Source organism: Brachionichthys hirsutus, chromosome 19, assembly GCF_040956055.1.
Source record: "Brachionichthys hirsutus isolate HB-005 chromosome 19, CSIRO-AGI_Bhir_v1, whole genome shotgun sequence".
Lineage (NCBI taxonomy): Eukaryota > Metazoa > Chordata > Actinopteri > Lophiiformes > Brachionichthyidae > Brachionichthys > Brachionichthys hirsutus.
In genome coordinates this window covers 4,134,740-4,156,790 of record NC_090915.1, presented here as the reverse complement: position 1 = coordinate 4,156,790, position 22,051 = coordinate 4,134,740, and the positions used below count along the sequence as shown (strand labels likewise).

General features: G+C 44.6%; 2 protein-coding genes across 2 annotated transcripts; one reads left to right on the top strand and one right to left on the bottom strand.

Moving 5' to 3' along the window:
• Positions 1-610: 610 nt before the first annotated feature.
• hapln1b (hyaluronan and proteoglycan link protein 1b) lies at positions 611-3,677 on the bottom strand. Its single transcript, XM_068752739.1, has 5 exons — positions 3,578-3,677; positions 2,425-2,588; positions 1,619-1,817; positions 1,058-1,360; positions 611-900 (listed from the first exon to the last, which is right to left on the bottom strand). Exons 1-5 carry the CDS (start codon positions 3,675-3,677, stop codon positions 611-613), a joined length of 1,056 nt encoding a protein of 351 aa, XP_068608840.1.
• A 10,493-nt stretch (positions 3,678-14,170) lies between these two features.
• Positions 14,171-16,718, top strand: cetn3 (centrin 3). Its single transcript, XM_068752813.1, has 5 exons — positions 14,171-14,226; positions 14,724-14,859; positions 15,196-15,310; positions 15,434-15,625; positions 16,244-16,718. Exons 1-5 carry the CDS (start codon positions 14,210-14,212, stop codon positions 16,285-16,287), a joined length of 504 nt encoding a protein of 167 aa, XP_068608914.1. The 5' UTR covers positions 14,171-14,209; the 3' UTR covers positions 16,288-16,718.
• Positions 16,719-22,051: the final 5,333 nt, after the last annotated feature.

Here is a 22,051-nt window from a genome sequence, read left to right as displayed (position 1 = left end):
TTTTGGTAAAAAAAACAAAAAAAACCATCAAATTTAATTATTTCTACAATATATGAAAAAAATAGTAACAACATTTCTTGATGGTAACATTCTACATACTTGTGTGACTGACTTTTGGTCCAAGACACTTCTACAAATACATTAAATACTAGATAAATCTGTCATCGCACCTTGTTGGATACGGACGACAAAGATCGCCTCGGCTGTGCTCGACTTGTCGTCCTACCTCTCAGGCATCGCTTTGATTGTTTTCGTTGCTCCATGACTTGATGAAAAATAAAACGCTGGTGACTAAAGTATCCATCAAACCGCGAGTCGTTCCCGGCTGTAGCGTTGAAATCATCCAATCCCGACCTCCACTAAAAACGACCTTGCCCGCCCGCCCACCTCAAAAGTAGTACTTAACTGATGTGACCCTTAAAGTTGATTGAACCCCCCCCTCACTGATTATCAGGTCCCAGTTTACAAAGCAGCAAAATGACAATCACGTCTGTGTGAAATAAAGCACCGGAGATTGTTCACAAAATCATGTTCCACCTTTTTTTTGCGTGTTCACTAGTGTGTGATTGTGCGCGTGAATGCTGTGTGAATGCAGGGGTCGTCTTCTTGCTCAGTTCGGGCCTTTGAAGCAGTACACCCCGTACAGCCTCTGCTTTTTGTCAGGGAAGCCGTGGGACCTCACGGCGGCCCCCGTGGGACTGCAGCGCGGGCGGGGGCAGGATACGGGATAACGGACGCTGCCGTCTGCCAACCAGCCGGGATCGCAGCGGTCGTATCCCAGCAGCTTCCAGGCGGCGTACATCTGGCCCACTTTGGCGATTTGAGAGCCGTTGTTTTGACACGCCCCGACCGCCTCGTCGTACGTTAATTTAGACGGGTGGATCAAGTAGTAGAAGAGGCCTGGGAAGACATAAAGGATGGTTTCAAGATTAACCCTTTATATTTAGACATTTAATAAGGTGCGTTCTTTAACCCTTTTGTGTCACTGATACTACTGTCTTCACAATCGACGTGGTTAAATAAAGTTTATACCCGTGAAGGCTGTAAGGACCCTCACCCGTGTAGTTGGAGGTAAAGCAGAACACGTCAAAATGGCTCGTCTCCTTGTCTCTCTGGCCATAGTTCCGAATGCCCGCCGCTGCGTTCTTGCCTCCACAGGGTTCTCTGGGGTTCGTTATGGGGTACTGGACCGTGCCGTCACTGAGCCAGCCAGCGTTACACCAGTCCATCTTGTCTTCCCATGCATCATACAGCTGTTCAGGCGATGCCACAACGGCATCCTGGTCCTCGCAGGCCGTCTCGGCGTCGTGGAAGTTGAGGTTGTAGCGCCCGAGACGGGGGGAGTAGGGGAAGACGACGCCTGCATTGGAAAGACGTGATAAATTACCAGAAGCATCCATCGCTTGCTGTGTCAGCGCAGCTGCTTTCCTCGCCGGTGCTTCTGGCTCCAGGCAGTAATGGCTGACATCTCTGGCTGCGCTCAAACATGATGACACTAATGTACGCCATGCTTACACTTGCTCCTGACTCTCAGCCAAACAATCTCTGGTGCTAAATTTAGCCTGTTACAGCACAATATAGCACTAAGTAGCGTTTTATTTTAGTCCAACTAGTATACCTTCGATGTCGAGCGCCACCACCGCTGTTGCGTCGAATAGTCCATCGATCACTTCACATTTATAACTCCCATAATCCTCCAGGGTGACTTCTGTGATAACCAGGGAGGCATCCATGGGAGAGGATCCCCGAAGATGGACTCGTCCTTGGTAATCGCCATAACTCCTTTTGAGATAGTCCATGACGACGTAAACTTTCAGCTATAGAACGATGAGATCAATAAAACTGCGTCAAGATGCTGTGAAATAACATTCAAATGTAAGATGGCAGAAACTCGAACACGTAGAGAACACATCCAAACCCGTGTTTTTTAAGTACTTGTGTCTGAAGTGATGTGCTTTAACAAATATGTCAGCGTGTAGTACTGCAGCCGTGGACCGTGTAGTACAGGCTGTACTCGGCTCAGCCTTGGTATCGGATACTTTTCTGGAGGTGGTTTTCTATGAGAGGATAATTCCACCTTAGCGTATCTGGATAACAAATCAGTTCCACATGATAATCAGGATGCGTTGATGTCATAATGATGATTCTGTCCAATCAGTGGTCTGCAATGTTTACAGACTCTAGGAGGTTTTGCACCAGTTTCTTTAATCTAAGAGAAAACTAAGAGTTTTTTTCATAACATCTCCAGTTGCTATTTTGAACAAAGTTTCCACATTTTAATGTTTAATGTTCATTCAACTCATTGCGTTCGTTCAGAATGAGCAGATCTGGACCAACAAACCGGTTGCAGGGATTTGTTTTGTCTCTTGTCCACAAGTTTCAACAATGAGGGCATAAGAGCACAGATTGTAATTTATAAAATACCTCTATCAGGAAGTCAGAGGTCAGCTTGGTCCACTTGACCCTCAGTTTGGGGTTCGGTGGGATTGATTGGTCTCTTTCGATCATGCAGGGTAAAGTGGCGTTCCCCCCTCTCCTCGACCACACCTTAGAGGGTTCTGCCACCACCGAGAGTTGAGAGCTACTGTCTGCAATGTAGAAAATAACACTTTGATAATAACATGATATATTCTATATGTCTAGCTATGTCTGTCTAGCTTCACACAAAAGTTTGTCACTGCAGCTTTTAAGTTTTGTCCAAATCAACAGAAGAGGAAGGGTCATCTTTTGGGCCAAGCAACGAACACCTCCGTCTTATTTTCATTAAAATGGAGAAAATTCAGTGACATCCAAACTTTCACTTCCTCAATGCACTTCAAGAGCTGCTTCGCACAATATCCATCCTCCTGTTTTAGCGGTACATAAATCTGGGCATAAAAATAAAATGTGCCGTTGTGCTTCCGCAGAATGGACACAAGTGGGTAGGAGGTAGAGGGAGAAGAGAAGAGGGGCAAGTATGAAGCCCTGAAGTACACCATATGTGGAAGACACAGAGGAGGATTCTGCAACCCCAATGCGAACATGAAACCTCTGATGCATTAGGACCTAAACCACATAAGGGCACAGCCTCAAATTCCCACCCAACTAACGTAACAAATGAATGACCCAGAAGGTAACTGATGAAGTACAACAACAAAGATTTTGCGTGGATATTTTATCTTTCAAACTTGATTGGGTCAAAGATCACAAAAGCATCGTGACCAGTGATTAACGGGAAACCTCAATTTTCTAGATTCAAATTCTCACTCAATGTGAGTTTTTCAACTTTTAGGAAGATGTGAAAAAGTGGTGCAAAGACGGGATTATGGTCAAAAAGAACACAATAAATTTTGCTGTGGCTCCTCCAATTGCTGGGCAGGAACATCTGACTACTACTAAATCAATTTCCACTAACCTAAACTAGTCCCGATGAGATAACTCTATCTCAATGAGCTAATGATCCCCACATAGCGAGCGCTATCGCCGAGTCACAGCGGCTGGACACGCTGATAAGCCGAGGACACAGAAGACACTGCAGAGTGAGTGTTGTGAACAAAACTCAGAGAAAGATACCGGAGGAGGACTCTCAGATACTCACCACTGAAATAGATGATTTTGGACGGCTGCAGATTCGGATAGAGAATGTTCAAGTCTGCTGCAGTCAGAGCGATCAGAGCACCGATTAGCACAGGAATCATCTTCGCTCAACAAGTTGGAGGTTTGATCACTGCAGAGACACAAGAAGAAGAGACAAAGAGGGAGGGGGGGGGGGTGTTTCTTTAGAGCATATCCCATCGGAGGACAAAAGCCTGAAACACATTAACTCGAGGGGTTTTCCTGAAACATGGTGGGAGGGAAGAAGGAGAAGCGCTTTAAAAATATTGGAGTAGGTCCAGATAAGTGATGGGTTCAGGAACGCTGTGTAGCTGTTACATGACAGATTTCATGAAACAAATGTGAGCCCTGATAATAAAAGATCTCACTGAGTGACTGAAACATGTCCCTATTCAGGGGCTCAGATCTCAGCCAGTCAGAAAAGAGTCGAGAGATGATGCAATCAAAGCCCTTATCAATTACAAATCTGGTCTACTACAGTTTACTCGACAGACTCAACAGCAGAGTCACGTAGGAGGCGGAGCCAACGCGATACAACACTGTAAACTGCATAAAGTTACTTAAGAGGCGGAGCCAAAACGTTACAACACTGTAAACGGCATAAAGGGACAAAGCAAAAATCTCATAATATTAGGAAGCAAAGTTGAAGCCCATATAATACTGTAAAAAGCATGAAGTGATGTAAGAGGTGGATTTAAAACCTTATGATATTACAAAAAGCAAGCCGTCCTGTTCCAACGTAAAACATTATACATGAGGAATCGCCTAAAAACAGCAGGAGGGACTTCTGCAGACATTTAGATGAGAAGAAAGTTTGTCGTATAAACGTCCCGCATGCAGCTCAAACCGCCGTTTCTCTCTGCAGTGCTCCTTCTCCCCATCGGGATCTCTGAGCAGGAAACAGTCTTCGTCCTTGTTAGTCAGCACATCTGCCGCAAACACTAAATACATCCGAGTCCGACCTCATTCCAAAGTTACTGAATCCTGTCAAGATACCAAAAAAATCAGCACAATAAAAATAAAAGAGCCTCCTCAATGGACACAGCGGACATCCTGATCCACGAGAAGCTTCAGTCTACATTACAGCTCAACACGAACATGCATGTCGGTCTATAGTACCGGTACATACTGTGCAGTGAATAAGTCAGCCAGCAGAGCGAGGCAGCAGCATCTCCCAGGGACAAACCGAAACTTCAGGGGGAGACGGTTCCACAGTGCAGCGTCAGCCCCTATAAACAGTCTTCAAGCACGTGTTTTATGGAAGCCTCAGCCGCCAATATCAAACCGGCTCGAGATGAAATTTATTTCAAAGAATGTCGGGGGGGGGAGTCCTTCAATCCGGCCGTTAGATTCTAAAATAAACCCTAATCCTGATTATTAACATAAAATAATGAAGATTCTTTGTGTCGCATTTGAAACAAATTACCCTGAGGCTGTTGCCATGGCAGCGCAACAGATTTTTATGTTTGCACACGCTAGAAACAAGCGCGGCGTAATGGAGATGCTCGTTTCTCTAAACTGTGAGGACAAAAAAAACAAAAGAAGCCTTTCAACTTGAGCCAGTTTAATAGTGGCAGGCCTGAGCTTCCATAGGACACAGCCCACAGAGCGTGTGTGTGCGTGTGTGTGTGTGTGTGCGTGTGTTCATTTGGATTGATCTGACTTCACCCTCCCACCACCCTTATCTTCATTCACTCTGTCCGAATTGCTGATTCTTTGCCCTCCTTTGCCAGGTGGAACTCCTGTAGTCAGCAGAATAACTGCAACGCACACACACACTAATACCCCCCCGCCCCGCCCCCTCGCAAGACCACTGCGTAATCGGAAACGAGGGGGTAGCACCGGGGGGGGGTAAACGTCCTTCTAGAAACTTTGAGTCTCTGCAGGGGACAAGGAGAGCAGATGATGTGTGAAATGAGAGTAGAGATTAAGCTGGAGGGCAGGAGGTGGAGGAGGAGGAGGAGGAGGTGGACGAGGAGGAGGTGGAGGAGGAGGAGGAGGCTGCAGCAGCAGAAATGACGCAGGATGCTGAAGATTGAATTATGTACCCAGTGATACTGAAGTACTACATGTTTGAAATATCAGAGATATCTCTGCAAACGTCAAACAGAAGCATCTCCACTCCACTCGATTGTACAACTTAGCTTCGGTCACGTGACCCCCCCGGCCCGTTTCCCACCTTGTCGTTCGATGTACAGGAAGAAGTCACCAACTCACAATCATCTGCTCACAACTAGCCGTCACTCGGTTGGAGTATTTCTAAGATGTAAGACTTTAACGTCATTAACGAAGATCCGCGATTCGATTCCACGAGACAACAGTTTCACCCACTCTTTTTTTTAATCACAATTTACTGCCTAATCTCAGTTACGCTCAGCTTTCAGTGTAAACTGCTTTAAAATGTCATTTAAACACGTGGAATCAGGTTTCGCTGCAAGGACGTCACAAAGGTGAATTTAATGCAAGATGTAATTTAGAGAAAATGTCCTCAGATTGAGACATTTATATGTCTGTCCTTCAAGTTTATTATTGAAATTCATATTGGTTATTGGCCACATGTCAATGGATGCAAAATCTAATCTAAAACTAATGCATGATTCTTGCTCCAACTCCATCAGCTGGCGTTAACTGTAAACACACTCAGCCGGTTATGACGGAGGTTTTACGCAGGACCAATGCATCATCACACACACACACACACACACACACATATTACAAATAGTGATTTAAAGCCACTCCTCCACCGACGCACGCTGCACAAACACAAATAAAACGTGTCAACAAACCTTCGACCGCAGTTTCACAATCGACCTCACAAGCGTTACAGAAAATGAAAACATCTGCAGCTGAACTCGGACGCATCTGATTGGTCCACAGATTTGTTGAAGTTGGATCTGAAGTGAGCTTTTGTTCCAAAGCGGGACTCCTCCCGGTCCCTGATCACTGGGAGTCACCGCAGGACGGCAGAGGAGCGGACCAACGCACAACGACGCTCGCGCTGTTGAGTCCAGCAGTTTTCTTTACAAGCCGTTTATGCCGTTGTGCCAACATCAGCTGCAGTTCCCCTAGAGGGCGCTCTAGAGTCCAAAACCAACAGAGCAGGGTGGCTAAAGGAATTCATTTCATGCATTCATCCATCCATTTTCTCGTCTACATAGATCTACGACCGTCTCATCCATTTTCCGGATCTGCTGAAGCCTATCTGTGGGCGAGAGGTGGGGTACACCCCGGACGTGTCGCCAGCGCATTGCACAAGCACAAACGCTACAGACAATTTGGAGTAATCGATTCACCTAAATTGCATGTTTTTGGAGGTGGGAGGAACCCGGAGAACCCGGGGAGAACCCAACGCAGACACGGGGAGAACTTACAAACTCCTGCACAGATAGCCTTCGAACCCAGTGCCTTCTTGCTGTACGGAAACAGCGCTAACCACTGTGCCACCCCACTTTGATACAAAAATAACCCACATCTTCTATTAGCTAAACCAACCAGCCGTCCAACCACCTTACTAACTCACTAGCTGACTAACTAACCACCCAAACAATTAACAAACCAAGAAACTACAAACTAAACTGGCCAATGAGCCGACTCGGAGGGATGGCTCAAACAAACGACTTGGTGGAGGTGAAGAGGAGGAGAGAACAAATGTTTAACAAACGGCTTGCTCACAGTTTCCATTCCTTCTTTGGGCATTTTATGGAATCTCCACAGTTTGTGCTCCAAACAGTCATTTTCTCCATTAGATGTTTAAACGACCTCTGACCTCATTAAACTCATCCAAACATCAGTTCAGCTTTTTTAACAAAAAGGTGCTTGAGGACAATCACCTGTCAGAAAGCGTTTCGTCTCCTTGTAAATCGCCGTGGAAACCATGACGTGATGCTTGTCAAAATGAATTTTCCTTCATGTGAAGCCGACATTACTTCAGTTGTGTTAGTTCAAAAGCTTCGCCATCAGCGCCCTTGGCGGTTTGTCCAAGTTGGATCTCGACCCGGCTGGATATAACCCAATACTTCAGTTTGCATCTCTTCTTTCAGCAATTTCAGGGGACAATTATCCACCTGTTTTTATTCAGGACGCCGGATTAAATTCTGAAGAGAAACGAAAATGGATTTAAAGTCACGATTCAGCAGAGTTGACCGTCACGTCCCCTCAGGATGAACATAAGACTGTCTCCTTTACCGCCATCTTCTGGTTGCATGTGTTCAGTGCCAATGAGCAAAGGTTTCCTGAAGCTAAAGTCGGGTGCGTGCAGTAATTTCCTCCCCTCGCCGACGGTTTAAAACGGTTTCTCAGACCGAACTAACATCTGTATGAGATTAGAGACAGGTTTCAGCAGCTGCCAGACAACCTGCTCTGGAAAGAAAAACTACTGAGAGCTGGTATGTATTTGTATATAGGTGGGACGGGAAGTGATGGGTGGGGTATTTACACACAACCTGGTGTATTCACGAAGAGCTCGTTATTCTCCTCAGTGGTTGAAGTGGTGGGTTCAAACCGGCCCACGATGAATCACGTCGGCTTCACGCCACCTTGACCCCTACAAAGAGTCCTCAGTATGAAGCACAGCGAGGCTGTGATGTCAAAATGTGTGGACCAATGAGGTGGCAGGACAGAGAACAATCGGACATGTTATTATATTCTTTCTAAGCTATATGTGATGTCACAGGTGTCGACTTCCTGTTCTCCTTTTGGCTAAATCGAACATTTCCACGTAGCTGGACACAGGAAAATTTGGGAATATTCCAGATTAAACCTTTTTCTAGGACCGATCTCCAGTTCTCAATATAATCTGCTTTGATTTAAACTTTCTTGGCTTTTCGGTGTCACTCAGTGTTTGCAGACCGTAAACTTTACCCACCGCCTTTCTTTTCTTCACATCCATAAAACCCAGCAGCAGTCAACAATCCAGTATATTACCCCTTCAGGAGCAGATCCGCTCCACCGTCACCTCCTCACACCTCTCACCTCTGCCCCCCACTGGGAGTGTCTTCTTTACAACGTGTCTCTTTTAGCTGGCTGCCTTGACCCTAAGGAGAACCAGATAAAAATTCATCTTGGCTTCATCCCAGCATGATTCTGGTTTTAAGAAGGTTGTATATGTGGGCTTTCTTTATAGCCCGCCTGAAGGTGACAGGGGTGAATACTAAAAGGTCAAAGTTCAGCGTTGGTCACAGCCGCGGGGTACTAAGCAGGTGATCACTTTCAACTCTTGGAAAATGATATCGAACGCTTTGTCGTCTGCTAAACGGGCGTCGTGCTCTGTGTTTTTAGTCGCATACAAACGCCTGAACGCAACTTAAACCTCATCTGAATGTGACTCGTGTTGGCAGTGAACAAGCCTGGTCATGTTTTCACCCTGAATAAAAGTCCATTTATTGAGCTAAAAGTGCAGAAAACGTCCTCCAGGAGCCTTTTTCTATTTACTGTAGCGCAACATTTCCTGCAGCCTGTCGACGACGCACATCAGTCGACTCGACACAAACGTCTATTCATGACGAAAATAGAGACCTCCTCTTGATTAACATATAAAACAACACACATGTTTGCCGTCATCCTCGTATGTGTGTGTGCATTTGTGTGTGTCTGCACGGAGAGGAAACACCCCTCTTTTAATTTGGGGGGGGGGGTCAGGGTGGAGCCGCAAAGTCTAAGCCAACACACAGAGAGGGGTTGTTGGGTTGGAAGTGGCCCACCGACCCTCGATGTTAAATTAATCTGATTGGCCCCAAGTCTGAACAAAACCTCAGTTAATGATTCCGCTTCGCGCTCAGTTACCGCCAAAAAGCTTTTACTGTGGTGACGCTTCTCCACTTAATGTATTCAAACACATAGGAAGTGATTATGCCGCCCCGTCCCACTATAAGAAAAGGCACCTCTGCAGGACACGGGAGACGTTTACGTAAAGATCGGTGGAAAAAAACGTCCGAATTTGGTTGTTCTGTGTGGAAAGTTTGGTGAAAAAAATATTGAAGACTGATTTCGATCTGTTCAGGAAAATGAAACCAATCACTACAATGAGCTGAAGTCCAACTTGTAACCGTGGATACAGAAAAATAACAATGACAGCAGCAACAAAAGGCCTTACTTTCAGCACTTGTTTTTTCTGTGTTGAATGTTTTTTTAATTATTTTTTTTTTTAATCATATATTACATTAAAAACTACAGATACAGAACAAAAATAAAAAACACTGCCATACCCCCTGAAATCATTTGGGGGGCAGTGTAGCTGTAATTAAAGCAAGATGTCCCAAATGTCATCAGACATGAAGAAGAAGACATTTCTCAATTTCTATTTTCATTCATTCATTTTCTTCTGCTTTTTAACCGCTAACCACTACGCCACTCTGGCGAAAACTGATGTGATTGTTGCGCTTTAGTTAAACCTCAGCTGTGTGCGATTTGGAAACAGAACTAAGACAACCTTATAGGACCAAAACATTCTAAGATACCTTTAAAGCCGAATCGCATCCAAGTATTGTGGTTTGTTGCTGTAAAAAGTTACTTAAATGGCAAAATTGTTCAATAGGCTAAAATGTTTATATACTAAATTGCTTTGTTATTTAAATGGTCATAAGTTATAGATGGAGCATAAATTGGATAGTATATGACCTCACACATCCTGACCCCGAGGGTTCAAGCGTGATTTGAAGGTTACAGGAACTTTTCTTTTGTTTTTGTTTCATTATTTGAGTCAAAGAAACCTGTTGGAGCACCACCTCACATAAAGCTCAAAGTCAATTTCAATATAAAGCAATTTAGCGTTTTATTTACAAAGTCTAAAAAATAAAAGTGACTGTAAGAAGAGATGTAGAAATAGAGATGGTCTCTCCTTTCTCCCTTTTCTTCTGAATTCATCTCCACATTCTTTACAAAGCAAGTTGAGCTCTATATAAACTTCATTTTAGAACATTCGCGCTGTTGTTTCAAGCGCTAATTAATCCCTCCGGATAAAACCGATTGATGTCAGATTATTTTCTCTCCTCCGTTTGTGTCTGAATTATAACTAAATCACGCAAAGCCTTGAAACTGGTCCTTGACGCGCGTGTTAACGATAAAGTGACTGTACCTTGCCCCGATGCGCAGTTTTGCGGTTGAAGCCTGAACTCTGCGGCGGTCCAGACGCGGAATGAAACGCAAAAACGACTCCGCGCGTAAATAGTAGGATGGGGGGGGGGGGGGGGGCGGGAGGGTCTCGCTCTCTCTCTCTCGCTCTCCCCCTCTTTCTCTCCCCTTGTGTGTGTGTGTGTGTGTGTGTGTGGGGGGGGGGGGGGGGGGGTTTGCAGGTAGATGAAGCTTGCCTACGGTTATCTCCAGGCTGCTGGACCGTGCATCTTTCTGGAGGCTGATCCGGAGTCATCGGGTCCTCGCTGTTCCGGCTGCTCAGCCCGGATCAGCGAGCTTCTTCCCACCGCTCCTCCTCTCAGCCACATTCAAAGTTTACTGTCCAAAAAAAAGTGTTGTTTTTTAGTGATTTTAATGCGTCCTTGTGTCTGAAGCTACTTTGTTCTTGTGTGTGGTCCATAAAAAAAAAAAAACCTGTATCTTCTTTATTAACTTTCACTAACTGACTTTATTCCACTGGTAATCCCATTCCTCCCGGATGATGTGCCGTGATGATGATGTCACCCTGTTCCTTTGTACATGTTCTTTCTATAAAGCCATGGACAGATTGGTGTTGGACGGTTATGTCAGAGCTCTAAAAACCGTGACATCATTCCCCTCCTGGAAGCAGACACCATCAGCGGCGCGGCGGCGGCGGCGGCGTGACGTCATGCAGCTTCAGCTGATCTGTTGCAGTCCCGTCATGTCCAGGTCAGAACCGGTTTCTGAGGCTCAACAGGCCGTTATCCTGACCCTGGGTCGACCTCGTGGGGTGCAGGAGGTCCGGTTACAGAACGCCAACCGACCTCCAGCATGTAAAAGCAACAAAACAACAACAAATATGAAAATCCCTTCTTTGGCGTTGTCAAGGCCAACAGTCGCCTTTCATTCACCAAAATCAAACTTATTCACCAGCGTGGGGTCGTGACCTCCTTGGCGGTAATCCCTTCTGGTGGTTCTAAACTTTGATTGTCTAGTTCCGTCTCAGTGGGTGGGCGTCAAAAAAAATGTGAAACACTAGTTCAGCTACAATAATATTAAGTCATCTTTGATGCTGTGAGTGTTTCAGGCTGGTAACAAGTTCCATCATGCATCTCTGCTGAGGCCAGCGTTAACTGCCCCGCCGCCGCGGTCACCGAGCTTTACAGCAAAAGGTCAAAGCAGTTTTAGGAGGTCGTCAATCAGGCGGCCGGCCGTGAAGAACCAATCAGCTTTGTGCCTGAGAGTAAATCTAGTCGAGAACTTAACGAGTCTCGGTGTGGACAAGAGGTCTTTTTTTCCAACAATGTAAAAAAAAAAAAGGTATTAAAACTCCTGGATCTGTCCTTTGACCAAACCTACATCAGAATTTAATGGATTCCTTCCTGGTCTATATTCTGGCCCCATTCCTGCTGAGCAAACAAACAAACAAACAAACAAACAAAACAGAACTTCCTTAGCGGCGGTAAAAGATCATACGGAGCAGAACATTCCTGATGCCGGACCCTGATCTGGACCTTTCATAACCTCCATTAAGAGAACGTGAGCCTCTGAAAAGTCTGAATGAGACTCTGTCAGAGTCCGAACAGAAGCGGCTTTCTGAGTCCGTTCCCCGGCCCGGCATCTTTAAAACGCTGCCTCTGTGCTGCTGCTGGTTCTGGATAAGGTGAATACTCTCCTCATGTCTGTGGGCTCAAGGTGACTCTGTCAGGACAGAGCAGGTAGGACACACGGCCTCCGTCTGAGGGCGCCGGGGTCAGACGTGGGACAGCCGCCGTTACTCCGCTGCTTCCTTCACGGGCCTCTGTCGCCAAAGTGCTTGCTCTTGTGGGACAAGTTGGGTTCTGTCTTATCCTGTAAAGCGCCTTGAGATAACTTTCTGTTGTGATCTGGCACTATAGAAATACAAAGGAATTAAATTCAATTGAAAAAGTAATAATAATTGGTAGCTTTATTTTATTTTCAACTTTTTTTATCAACAATATTTCACGTTGAATTAGTCGCAGTTAGTGTTTGATCATGTTTTTAACCAATACACATTGATCCCCGCCTTTACTGAGCAGAAGTTGGCCGGTATAGAAAACGAGTGAAGCGCCTTTCTTTGTTTGCGATGCGACTTCTCTCTGAGCCTTTATCTCGACAAACATACGTGAATCAGGAGACACAGAGATAAGCAAAGACCCGGCGGCACCTACTTTAAACAGGCTGACGAGAAGGCTGTGGGAAACGCGTGATAGTGGTGAAAAGGATGTCAGGGGTCAACAAGGGAACAAAAGGGTTGAAGAGAGGCCGGCTTCGCTCACAACTCTGGACAACGACTTTCAGGAGCCGATAAACGAGATTCACTAGTTAATGTTGACACATTTCAATAAAGAAAAGAATATTCGATGGATTCCTTCAGTAGGATTTGAACCGAAACTGATCTGAAGTGTGTTAATTCAAATTGAATGGTTACATATGAATATATACATATAATGTATATGTGGGAGCTTCCTCCGCAGGATGTCTGGAAGATAGGATGAGGAGCTCCAAGTGGAGCCGCTGCTCCTCCATATCGGGAGGAGTCAGCTGACAAGGTTTGTTGTTGTTGTTAGGATGCTCCTCTGACTATTCCCTGGGGAGGTATTCAGACGATTTTCCTTTCATTCTCTATTAAATGCTGCAAAATACTATCCTTTTAAACAAAAAAAAAAAACATTTAAAGCCACAGCAGTAAACAGGAGGATCCTTCTCCCAGGCACATTCAAACCAGCAGTCAGCGATATGTGTCAGAGCGTGAAGAGAGTGACAAATTGAGGTGAACACGCAGGAGTTAGGATGTTGATTTCCCATTTGTCACAGTGATGTTATAACTCAGGTTTATCCAGCAGATGTCAATGGCTCCTCAGTCTTCATTCAGAAATCGGGTTCTGTGGTTGTTCCTTACAGGCCAGTGCCAAAGCCACAGAACTGGGCTTAAAGGAAGGCCTTATGCCCAAAGGATTTATTGTAGACTATTTTTTTTATGTGGCACAGTGCTACTACAACATAAAGTTTCAACACATCAAACATTTATTCTAGTAATTAGGTTGGAAGGGACTAAAACAATAACAACAGTAATACATTCATTAAAAAATATATTTTGGATAAAATCGATTAAAAAAAGGGGGATTTGCAATTCTTTCATATGTACAGTATTTGAGTTTACCATTTTAAAAACTAATTTACTTTTTTTTTATGTAACAGCTGTCTTAAAAATACTAACTCAGCCACATCAGAAAGGTCGGATTTTGCTGCATATAAAGTATTATTTTCATTTGATGGTACTTTTGTTTGTTTATCATCTCTGCTCGGGACATTTGTGTTTGTATCCTTTATAAATAAAGTTTCAAAAGAAGAAAATGGCATCTACCAATCAGAGAACACTTTACTCCTGCATAGTACCCGGCGACCAATGGGAATCTTTAATTTGCCAGCGAGTTAGCGGATTTGTTGTTGCGGTGCCGCGACATCTGTCCGAGTAATTTGCACAACATCTGAAATCTCCACGATGAGTCTTCCTCTGAGGTAAATAAACTGAACTTTCATTTCTTTGCTTCGAATAACTCGCAGCTAGCTCGTTAGCGTTAGCGTATTTGTCTTAATCAGTGCTCTCTCAGTGAATGTTCGGCTAATCTGTTGCTGTGTCATCTTAATAAAGCGCTAATCGGTAGCATTTTGTGCTAGCAGATAACAAGTTATTTACGCGCCTTTGAAGTCATGAAGTGATATCGTTAGTGGCTTTAATTGAATATATCTAGTGCTACGTGCATGATTTAATGCTAATTCAGGCATGCAGCACCGATGATGACTTCATGATTGACCGGTTCAGTAGCTAATCATGCTCTTATCCATCGAGCTGGAGTACACTGATATCAAGCATTACTGAAACTGTGAGAGTAGCAGCTTCACTAATAGACTATCGTTAAAAACATGTCACATGCAATAGCAATTGATCTGTTAAAAATCATTTAAAAAGTGTTAATGTTGATAATAATAATAATTTGGCTGTTGTGTCCTTCCAGAACTGAACTTGGCGCAGACAAAACCAAGCGTAAGAAGAGGAGAGAGCTCAGTGAGGATCAAAAACATGAAATCAAAGAAGCTTTCGAGTTGTTTGACACGAACAAAGACAAAGAGATCGACTACCACGAGCTGAAGGTGAGCAGTGACAGAAGTTATAAGGGTTGCTTCACATTCAGATGCTGGGCTTTATCAACCAAATTAATAATGTGGGTTCCACTGAATCTTTATTCACGTTTTATCAGTAAGTTAGGTCATAGTGAGGTAACTGAGAGAACATCTGGATGAGAGAGTAAAATAAATTTATGCACAAGTTACTTGTGGTTTGTTGTCTTCATGATGTCAGCATTTTTACTAGTTTTAACCCCGGACTGACTGAACTCTCTTAGCAACATGCTAGTTGGCAGCTAAAAGTACCTTTGGGTTTTCAGTGTATTTTTAAAACTGTGTAATGATACCAGTGATGCCCATCAGGTGGCGCTGCGTGCACTCGGCTTTGAGGTGAAGAAAGTGGATGTTTTGAAGATTCTTAAAGACTATGACAGAGGAGGAAACGGCAAGATAACCTTTGAGGACTTCAGCGAAGTCGGTGAGTTTTCATTCGGTTCTCATTGAAGACATTTTCTTGTAATGGCAGCAAATGGAGGAATCGAAGATGACGGCGAGGAATGTCTAGACACGGTTGTTTAGTAAATCCCCTCTCTGTCCCCAGTGACTGAACGCATCCTGGAGCGAGACCCAAAGGAAGAGATCCTGAAGGCCTTCAAGCTGTTCGATGACGACGAATCAGGAAAGATCAGTCTGAGGAATCTGAGACGAGTCGCTCGGGAACTCGGGGAGGTCGTCGGTGACGAGGAGCTGCGCAGTATGATCGACGAGTTTGACACCGATGGAGATGGTGAAAGTAAGCGATCGAGCTTTGTGGAACGTTGTTTGTTTCTCGAACCTTTTCGGCAGAAAGAGCTAAAAGGAAATGTCTAATTCCACTTTATCTGTGGGAAGACACAGTCCAGTAACACCAGTAAGGATTGGCCTCGTTCAATCGGATGGTGACGGTTGAATGTCATACACTAGGTGGCCTCTAGAGGGAACAGCTAATCATCTTGATTGGGTTGAAACCAGGCGACGCTTCATATTAAAGAATGACGGTAACAGATATGATGTCGTCGTCTTTTTAAAGTAATTCAAAGTATTTGGCCGTAGTATGACGTGAAGACGACTTGTCAAACATGTTCAATTCTGTTTCTTTCTTTTAATTAATTGTGCTAATAACAGGTCATCAGTCAGACACAAATGTCAGCAAACCATCGAGGCTCAGTGTAGAAACGAATGACCCTCAATAGACGTCTAACGTTTGAACCGAATGGTTTCAAACTGTGTGGGTCAAAGGTCAGGAACGCTAAACGCACTGCATTGTGAGACTTCAGTCTGGTTAAGTGAAGCAATTAAAATGATTGTCACTGAAGTACGTCCTTAAAACGTATTCAAATGTCAACCTCGTCTTGTTTTTCCTTCCCACCAGTAAATCAGGAGGAGTTCCTCTCCATCATGACCAGAGACTCCTGAGGAGGAGGAGGTCTGTGGTGCATCCGTGGTCCTGATGCTAGACGCTCATCATGAAGGTGACCTTGAGGCAGGAGCGTGAGTTTCGTCTGGAGGGCCTGCAGTGGCCTCGTGGTTTATACTCGGATCGTTACGTACATGGACTGCGTTGAGATCGCACAGCCTGTTTACTCACCTCCAGTAAAAATCCAACAAACACCTTTCTTGTCTTTAAGGTATAATCCCCATCTCATGTTCATCTTGTTTTAAATCTTTGTCACGTTAAAAAACGGGGGAATAGATATCCGTTCAGTCCTGAAAGCGTCTTCATATTCTTCCAGGAATGATGCATTTCATCTCGTAGATGACCTCCTTTATTTTTTTGTTTGTTTTCTTTTCGATAATGTTTTAATGTTCTATTTATTTTGTGCTAAATAAATGTGCTTGCCAGCCAGTTTCATTTCTGTGGTGTGGTTCTCGGGATGTTAATCTGGCAGAGGAAAGCCCCGGACGACAGGAAACGACAACATTAGCTGTTTCCGCTCCGGCTGTAACGTTCGCATCGTTAACTTTGCTCCTGCAGATTCTAGATCTACGTGATCTGGATCAGGCTGTCTTGTTCCTGTCTTGTCTTTTTCCTCTTTCTGTCCGCCTCAATGATTTGCCATTTTCAGGCCCCGGATACGGTTACACACAAGCTGATGCCGATTGGCTGACAGCCTACTCCTCTGCTCTGATTGGTCCATTCGTGATAAGATTTTTTTTTGTCATTTGAAACCCTGTAGAGGAAACTGAACCTAGTAGTACTACTACAGGTTCCACTTTTACTCCTACACCTACGAGTATTAATAAGTACTACTACGTGTCAGTCGAGCTTCTCAGAATGTTGGCTTTTTTGCTCTTGTCTCTCAGTGGATACCAGATATCACTTGTCTATTTCTACTATTTGATTTTACAGCTACTACTGTTACTACTAGTAGTAGTACAGGTTTCACTGACAAAGTATGTGGTTTATGAACCGCAATAATTCTGCTGTAAATACTTGGTACGATCAACTTCAGCATCGGGATACTTACTAAACTATAAGCACATTTAAAATGTCTTTGAGTTTTTCTATTTATGGTTTCTAGTTTTCTTCCAGCAACAGGAAAAGCTGCGCGGGTTATGTCAAATACAGATTATTTTCAAAGGACTAACAGAAATTGAATTTAAATATAAAATTCCAAGATGGGGAACGTTAAGACGCATGTATTCCCATCTGGAATCAGTCAATCCAATCCAATAAACTCTGCAATGTTTCATTTACCAACCAGCAGATGGGGCCCAAACAAATCAGCCCCAGCTAAGAGAATATCTTCTATTCTTTATTCAATCGGTTCATTTGATTTGTCTAAGACACACAGCTCTTCCTGCTCTACCTCAGCTGTCCACTAGAGGGAGGCGGCGCTCATTCATGCCTCCTCGACATTCCAATCGTGTGAGCCCGATCAATTATCAGAGTCACACACTGCGCTCACACGCGTGGAGAGCAGAGACTCGTCCTTGAGCAGATGAATCTCAGACGCCTCGGTGAAGATCTGCAGCGTCAAGTCGGATTCATTTCCAAAGGGAAAAGCAAACCGTGTTGCATCAACGACGATGGGAGATGCTTTTCAACTTGGGGGGGGGCTGGTGATTCGCCGCAATCTAAACAGAATGAGACTGAAACCTCTTCCACAGATGTGTTGAACCAATGAAGGCCGTGAGCCGAAACTGAAGCGATTCAGAAATGCAACCACGAAAACCCTCGAGGCGGGTCCTCTCGTGCTCCCTGTGATTCAGCTCCCCGTGCTAAGCTAACCCAGTTTGCTCTGGTAATAGCTTGAGCCAATCAACACAATGACGGGAGTGGTTTTCTCCCATGTTTTCCGGAGTTTCTGGAGACATGGAAACGACAGGGTGATTCCGGGCATTGCGCGAAACACTGCAGGGATCGTGTTGCAGAGTGTTGAAGGTCAGAAGCGAAGCCGACGATCAGAAACTTGCATCTGGTCATCTCTGCATGACTTGCCCTTGCTCTGGCACATGCTCAGCTGTCGGTTCCTGGACCCCGAGCTCCAGAAATAAACCAACCCAGTTCCTCCCCAGTTACAACCTCAAAGTCGCCCCCATGTGGTTTTCACCACACTCTCACACTCACACACACACACACACTTGTGTTTTGCCGGTTGATGGGACATCTAAAAATACGCCAGTGAGGAGACCGTACAATGTTCTGATTGCTGCCTGGCTAGCAGGAGTAGCATTAGCTTAGCCTCCAGCTTGAGGTGGGCTAACGGTGCGATGGCCGTTAGCTAGCTTTCCTTACTTCAAAACCTGCAGTAAAAACAAAAACGTTTGCAGTTAAAGGACATTAACTCAAGTACACTTTGGAGTTTTTGTACACTTCTTAAAAACCATATGAAATATTTCTAGTTAGAATTGGATATTCAGACTGAAAACCTCTGAAGTCTTGTTTCCGTTTGCGCGGACAGAACCTCATAACCGGATCAGTGGCACCCGGTCAGCGCTAGTGTCCACCTGTCAGTCATTCGGCGAGTTATGTCGACCATGTGACAACAGTTACCCCCGACCCTTACTGAGGCGAGGCACCGCTGTATGGCTGACCTCCACCTACGAAGCCACCACGTACAGAGCTATGCCCTAAAACGATCTGTGAACGAGTGTTAGTTTAATTTATTTTTTAACTAACGTCTTCGTTAGTTTCGATTTATTTGCACGGACCTGATTCTAGTTTCTGGAGCAGCACCAGAAACTAGAGTGATGCAGATTCCACAGATAATCAGAATTCTTTTGACAGGGGGGGAGCAGGTAGAGGAGAATATAGAGAAGTGGAGGTATGATCTAGAAAAGAGAGAAATTAAAATGAGCAGGAGTAAAACAGAGTATATTTGTGTAAATGCGAAGGTCCCGGGGGGGAACAGTGAAGTTACAAAGAATAGACGTAAATAAGGGAGAGGACTTCAGGTTCCTCGGGTCAACAGTGCAGAGTGATGGAGAGAATGTGGAAAGGATGGAGGAAAGTATCAGGTGGGCTCTGTGACAGTGGAGAGGACAGCCGTGATGGACGGCTGAGAGACAGTGTCTCTGAGGAGAAGACAGGAGGCGGAGCCAGAATTGGAGGAGATGAGGATGCTGAGGTTCTCCTTGGGAGTGACCAGGTTGGATAGGATTAGAAATGACGCAATAAGAGGGACAGTGAAGGTTAGACATTTTGGAGACGAGGTCAGAGAGACCAGACTTTGATGGGTTGGACATGAGAGTGGCTGATGTTGGGGAGGACGATGTAAAGGACAGGGTGAAGTGGAGACGGTTGGTTTGCTGTGGCGACCCCCTCACGGGACAAGCCAAAAGAAGATGATATTGTCTTCTCTTTTATGAATGACTTTGGTCATGGTTTGTTTTTTTTAACTCCACATTTGTGTGAATTTAGTCACACTTTTAATGCCGTTGGTTTCGACTTGAAAAGTTTGCTGATAATGTTTGTAGATTTAATAATACTGACTACTGCTACGATATTTCTTCTGTGTTTCTTTCACCCAGCAGCGATGAAATGTGTCTCCTGCTATAATAAAGTATTTTATCCACCGCAGTTTAAGTAGATCAGAAAAGGTCGCCGTATTCTGACAGCGTCCCTCTGGTGCTCGCACAAAGACTTCCAGCTTACGGGTAGCGTCCGCTGCAGAGCGCCGCAGAGCGCTGCGGAGCTGGACGAAGCTGGCTTGTCGGGGAGATTAAGTTACTGTGAAAGCCATGAGCGTGTGTAAACTAATCCATCCTCACCCAGCTGCCATGCATAGTCCACAATCCACGGCGCGGCTCGAGGCGGTCCCTCCCCATGTCCGCGTCCGCTGCTCTCGTCAACCTTCTCCGTGAAGGAAGCTTGTGATGGTGCAGAAACAGTTTGAATGTTCTTTAGAAATTATCTATAGTTCATGGTTCTCTGGTAAAAAGTAATTTCGGGCGTGTCTAACACCTGATATTTGTGAAACATCCCGTCGCCTCACTGTAAGGTTCAGAACACAAAGGGGTTGTTTGTAGTCTGCTAATTATTCATAGGTGTATTTTAGCTTGGTCTCCTGTTCCCTTTAATAGCCCGGTGTGCTTCCTCCTCCGTTTCTTCCTCCTCCTTTTCTTTGTCCTCCGTTTCATCAACAATTCCATTTGATTTTGAAGGAGCTGAGACATTTACCCACAATGCACAGCCGCTTAACTTCATCAAAATCTTTGACATGCAGACAGGATCTAATGTTAATGAATGTTCTACAGTCCCACACACAGTCCAGGTTCACGCAGTGAAACGGTCCAGGTTCTGTTGCGACCGTCTTCCTGGTCTTTCAAACAGAATAGAGCCTGAATGGAATGACCATAAGAAGTGTTTTATGGTACTGCATTGTACAGAGTGCTACACGTATCTGTATGAGAGTGTGTGCGCGTTTGCATATGTGTGTGTCTGACATGAGAACAGGACAGTGAAGGAGGGGGTTGTGTGTGAAACAAAACATCTCCTTCACAGTCCAACAGGGGCAGACAAACTATGCTAGTAGACAAAACATGCTAGCTTGAACAAAATATTGTGCTACGTGGAAGTATCAAGGCTAGATGAGCTGACCTTGTGAGCAGTATGAAAACAATGCAATGAATACAATGCAATATATTTGGAGTAAAGCAGCTGTCCTGATAAATCCTGAGTCTGGGTGGATGAGTAAGTCAAACTATAATTATTTATAATTCAATTTATTTATGCTTATGTTATTTTATAATTGTATTTAATTTCTGAACTGTAAACTGATATTCCTATTTTTATCCAAACTATTACATTTTCCTAATTCTATACAGTTTGGTGGTCGGTGTGCCCTCATAAATTAATGTATTCATAGTCTGAACTAAACATTTGTTTACCACCTGAAAATTTGATTAAAAGGTCTTTAGTTAAAAAAATAAAAAAAACATCGTTAATTTCAGCAAATATCCAAAAACAAAAGGTGTTCACATTCGCCCGACCTCTTGCCACTGTGCTAATTATAACTTTTGTCAGTCGGGAGCAAAGGAGGAAGTGAGGTGGCGTTCCAGGGAGGAGGCTGCCGCGGCTGGTTGGGTCAACAAACGAGAGACCGCTGACGTTTCCTGTTTCTGACCTACAGTCGACATCCCCATCGTTCTCCAGCTTCAACAGTTGGAGTTCTGAAGCCACAACACAATCCACCCAATGTGGAGGTCGGCTGTGCCGCAAACTAAAAGGGGACCTGCATGAAATGAGTCGGCGCTCGAATGATTAAACTGAACCGTGTATGAATCTGCCAGAATTCAGTTTCATCCGTTTCCCGACAGCGGAATAAAGAACAAACAATCACTGTTTGGGTTTTTTTTCCCCCTCCTTCCCACCTGCCATTCATCTCCTCCTCATGCTCGGGTGTAAATGGTGCAGACAGGAGTTTAAACACCCGCCCCCCCCACCCAGTGGGAGCAGAAGGGAGGAGGGTGTAAACGAGCAGCGCCTTTCTTATTTCAGGAGGAGGGTGTAAACGAACAGCGCCTTTCTTATTTCAGGAGGATGGTGTAAACGGATGGATGCAAACCGATTAAAACGTGAAATTAACACACCGGAACATTTTAAACATTCCTTCCAAACCACGACGCCAACGATCCGTCCTCGTCTCCCTCTCTGGGTGTCGAAGAAAGGAAATCATGTAGAATTATTATTTTTGGTTAAGGTGGAATTAATGTTTATGCTTGAGCTGTTAGTTTT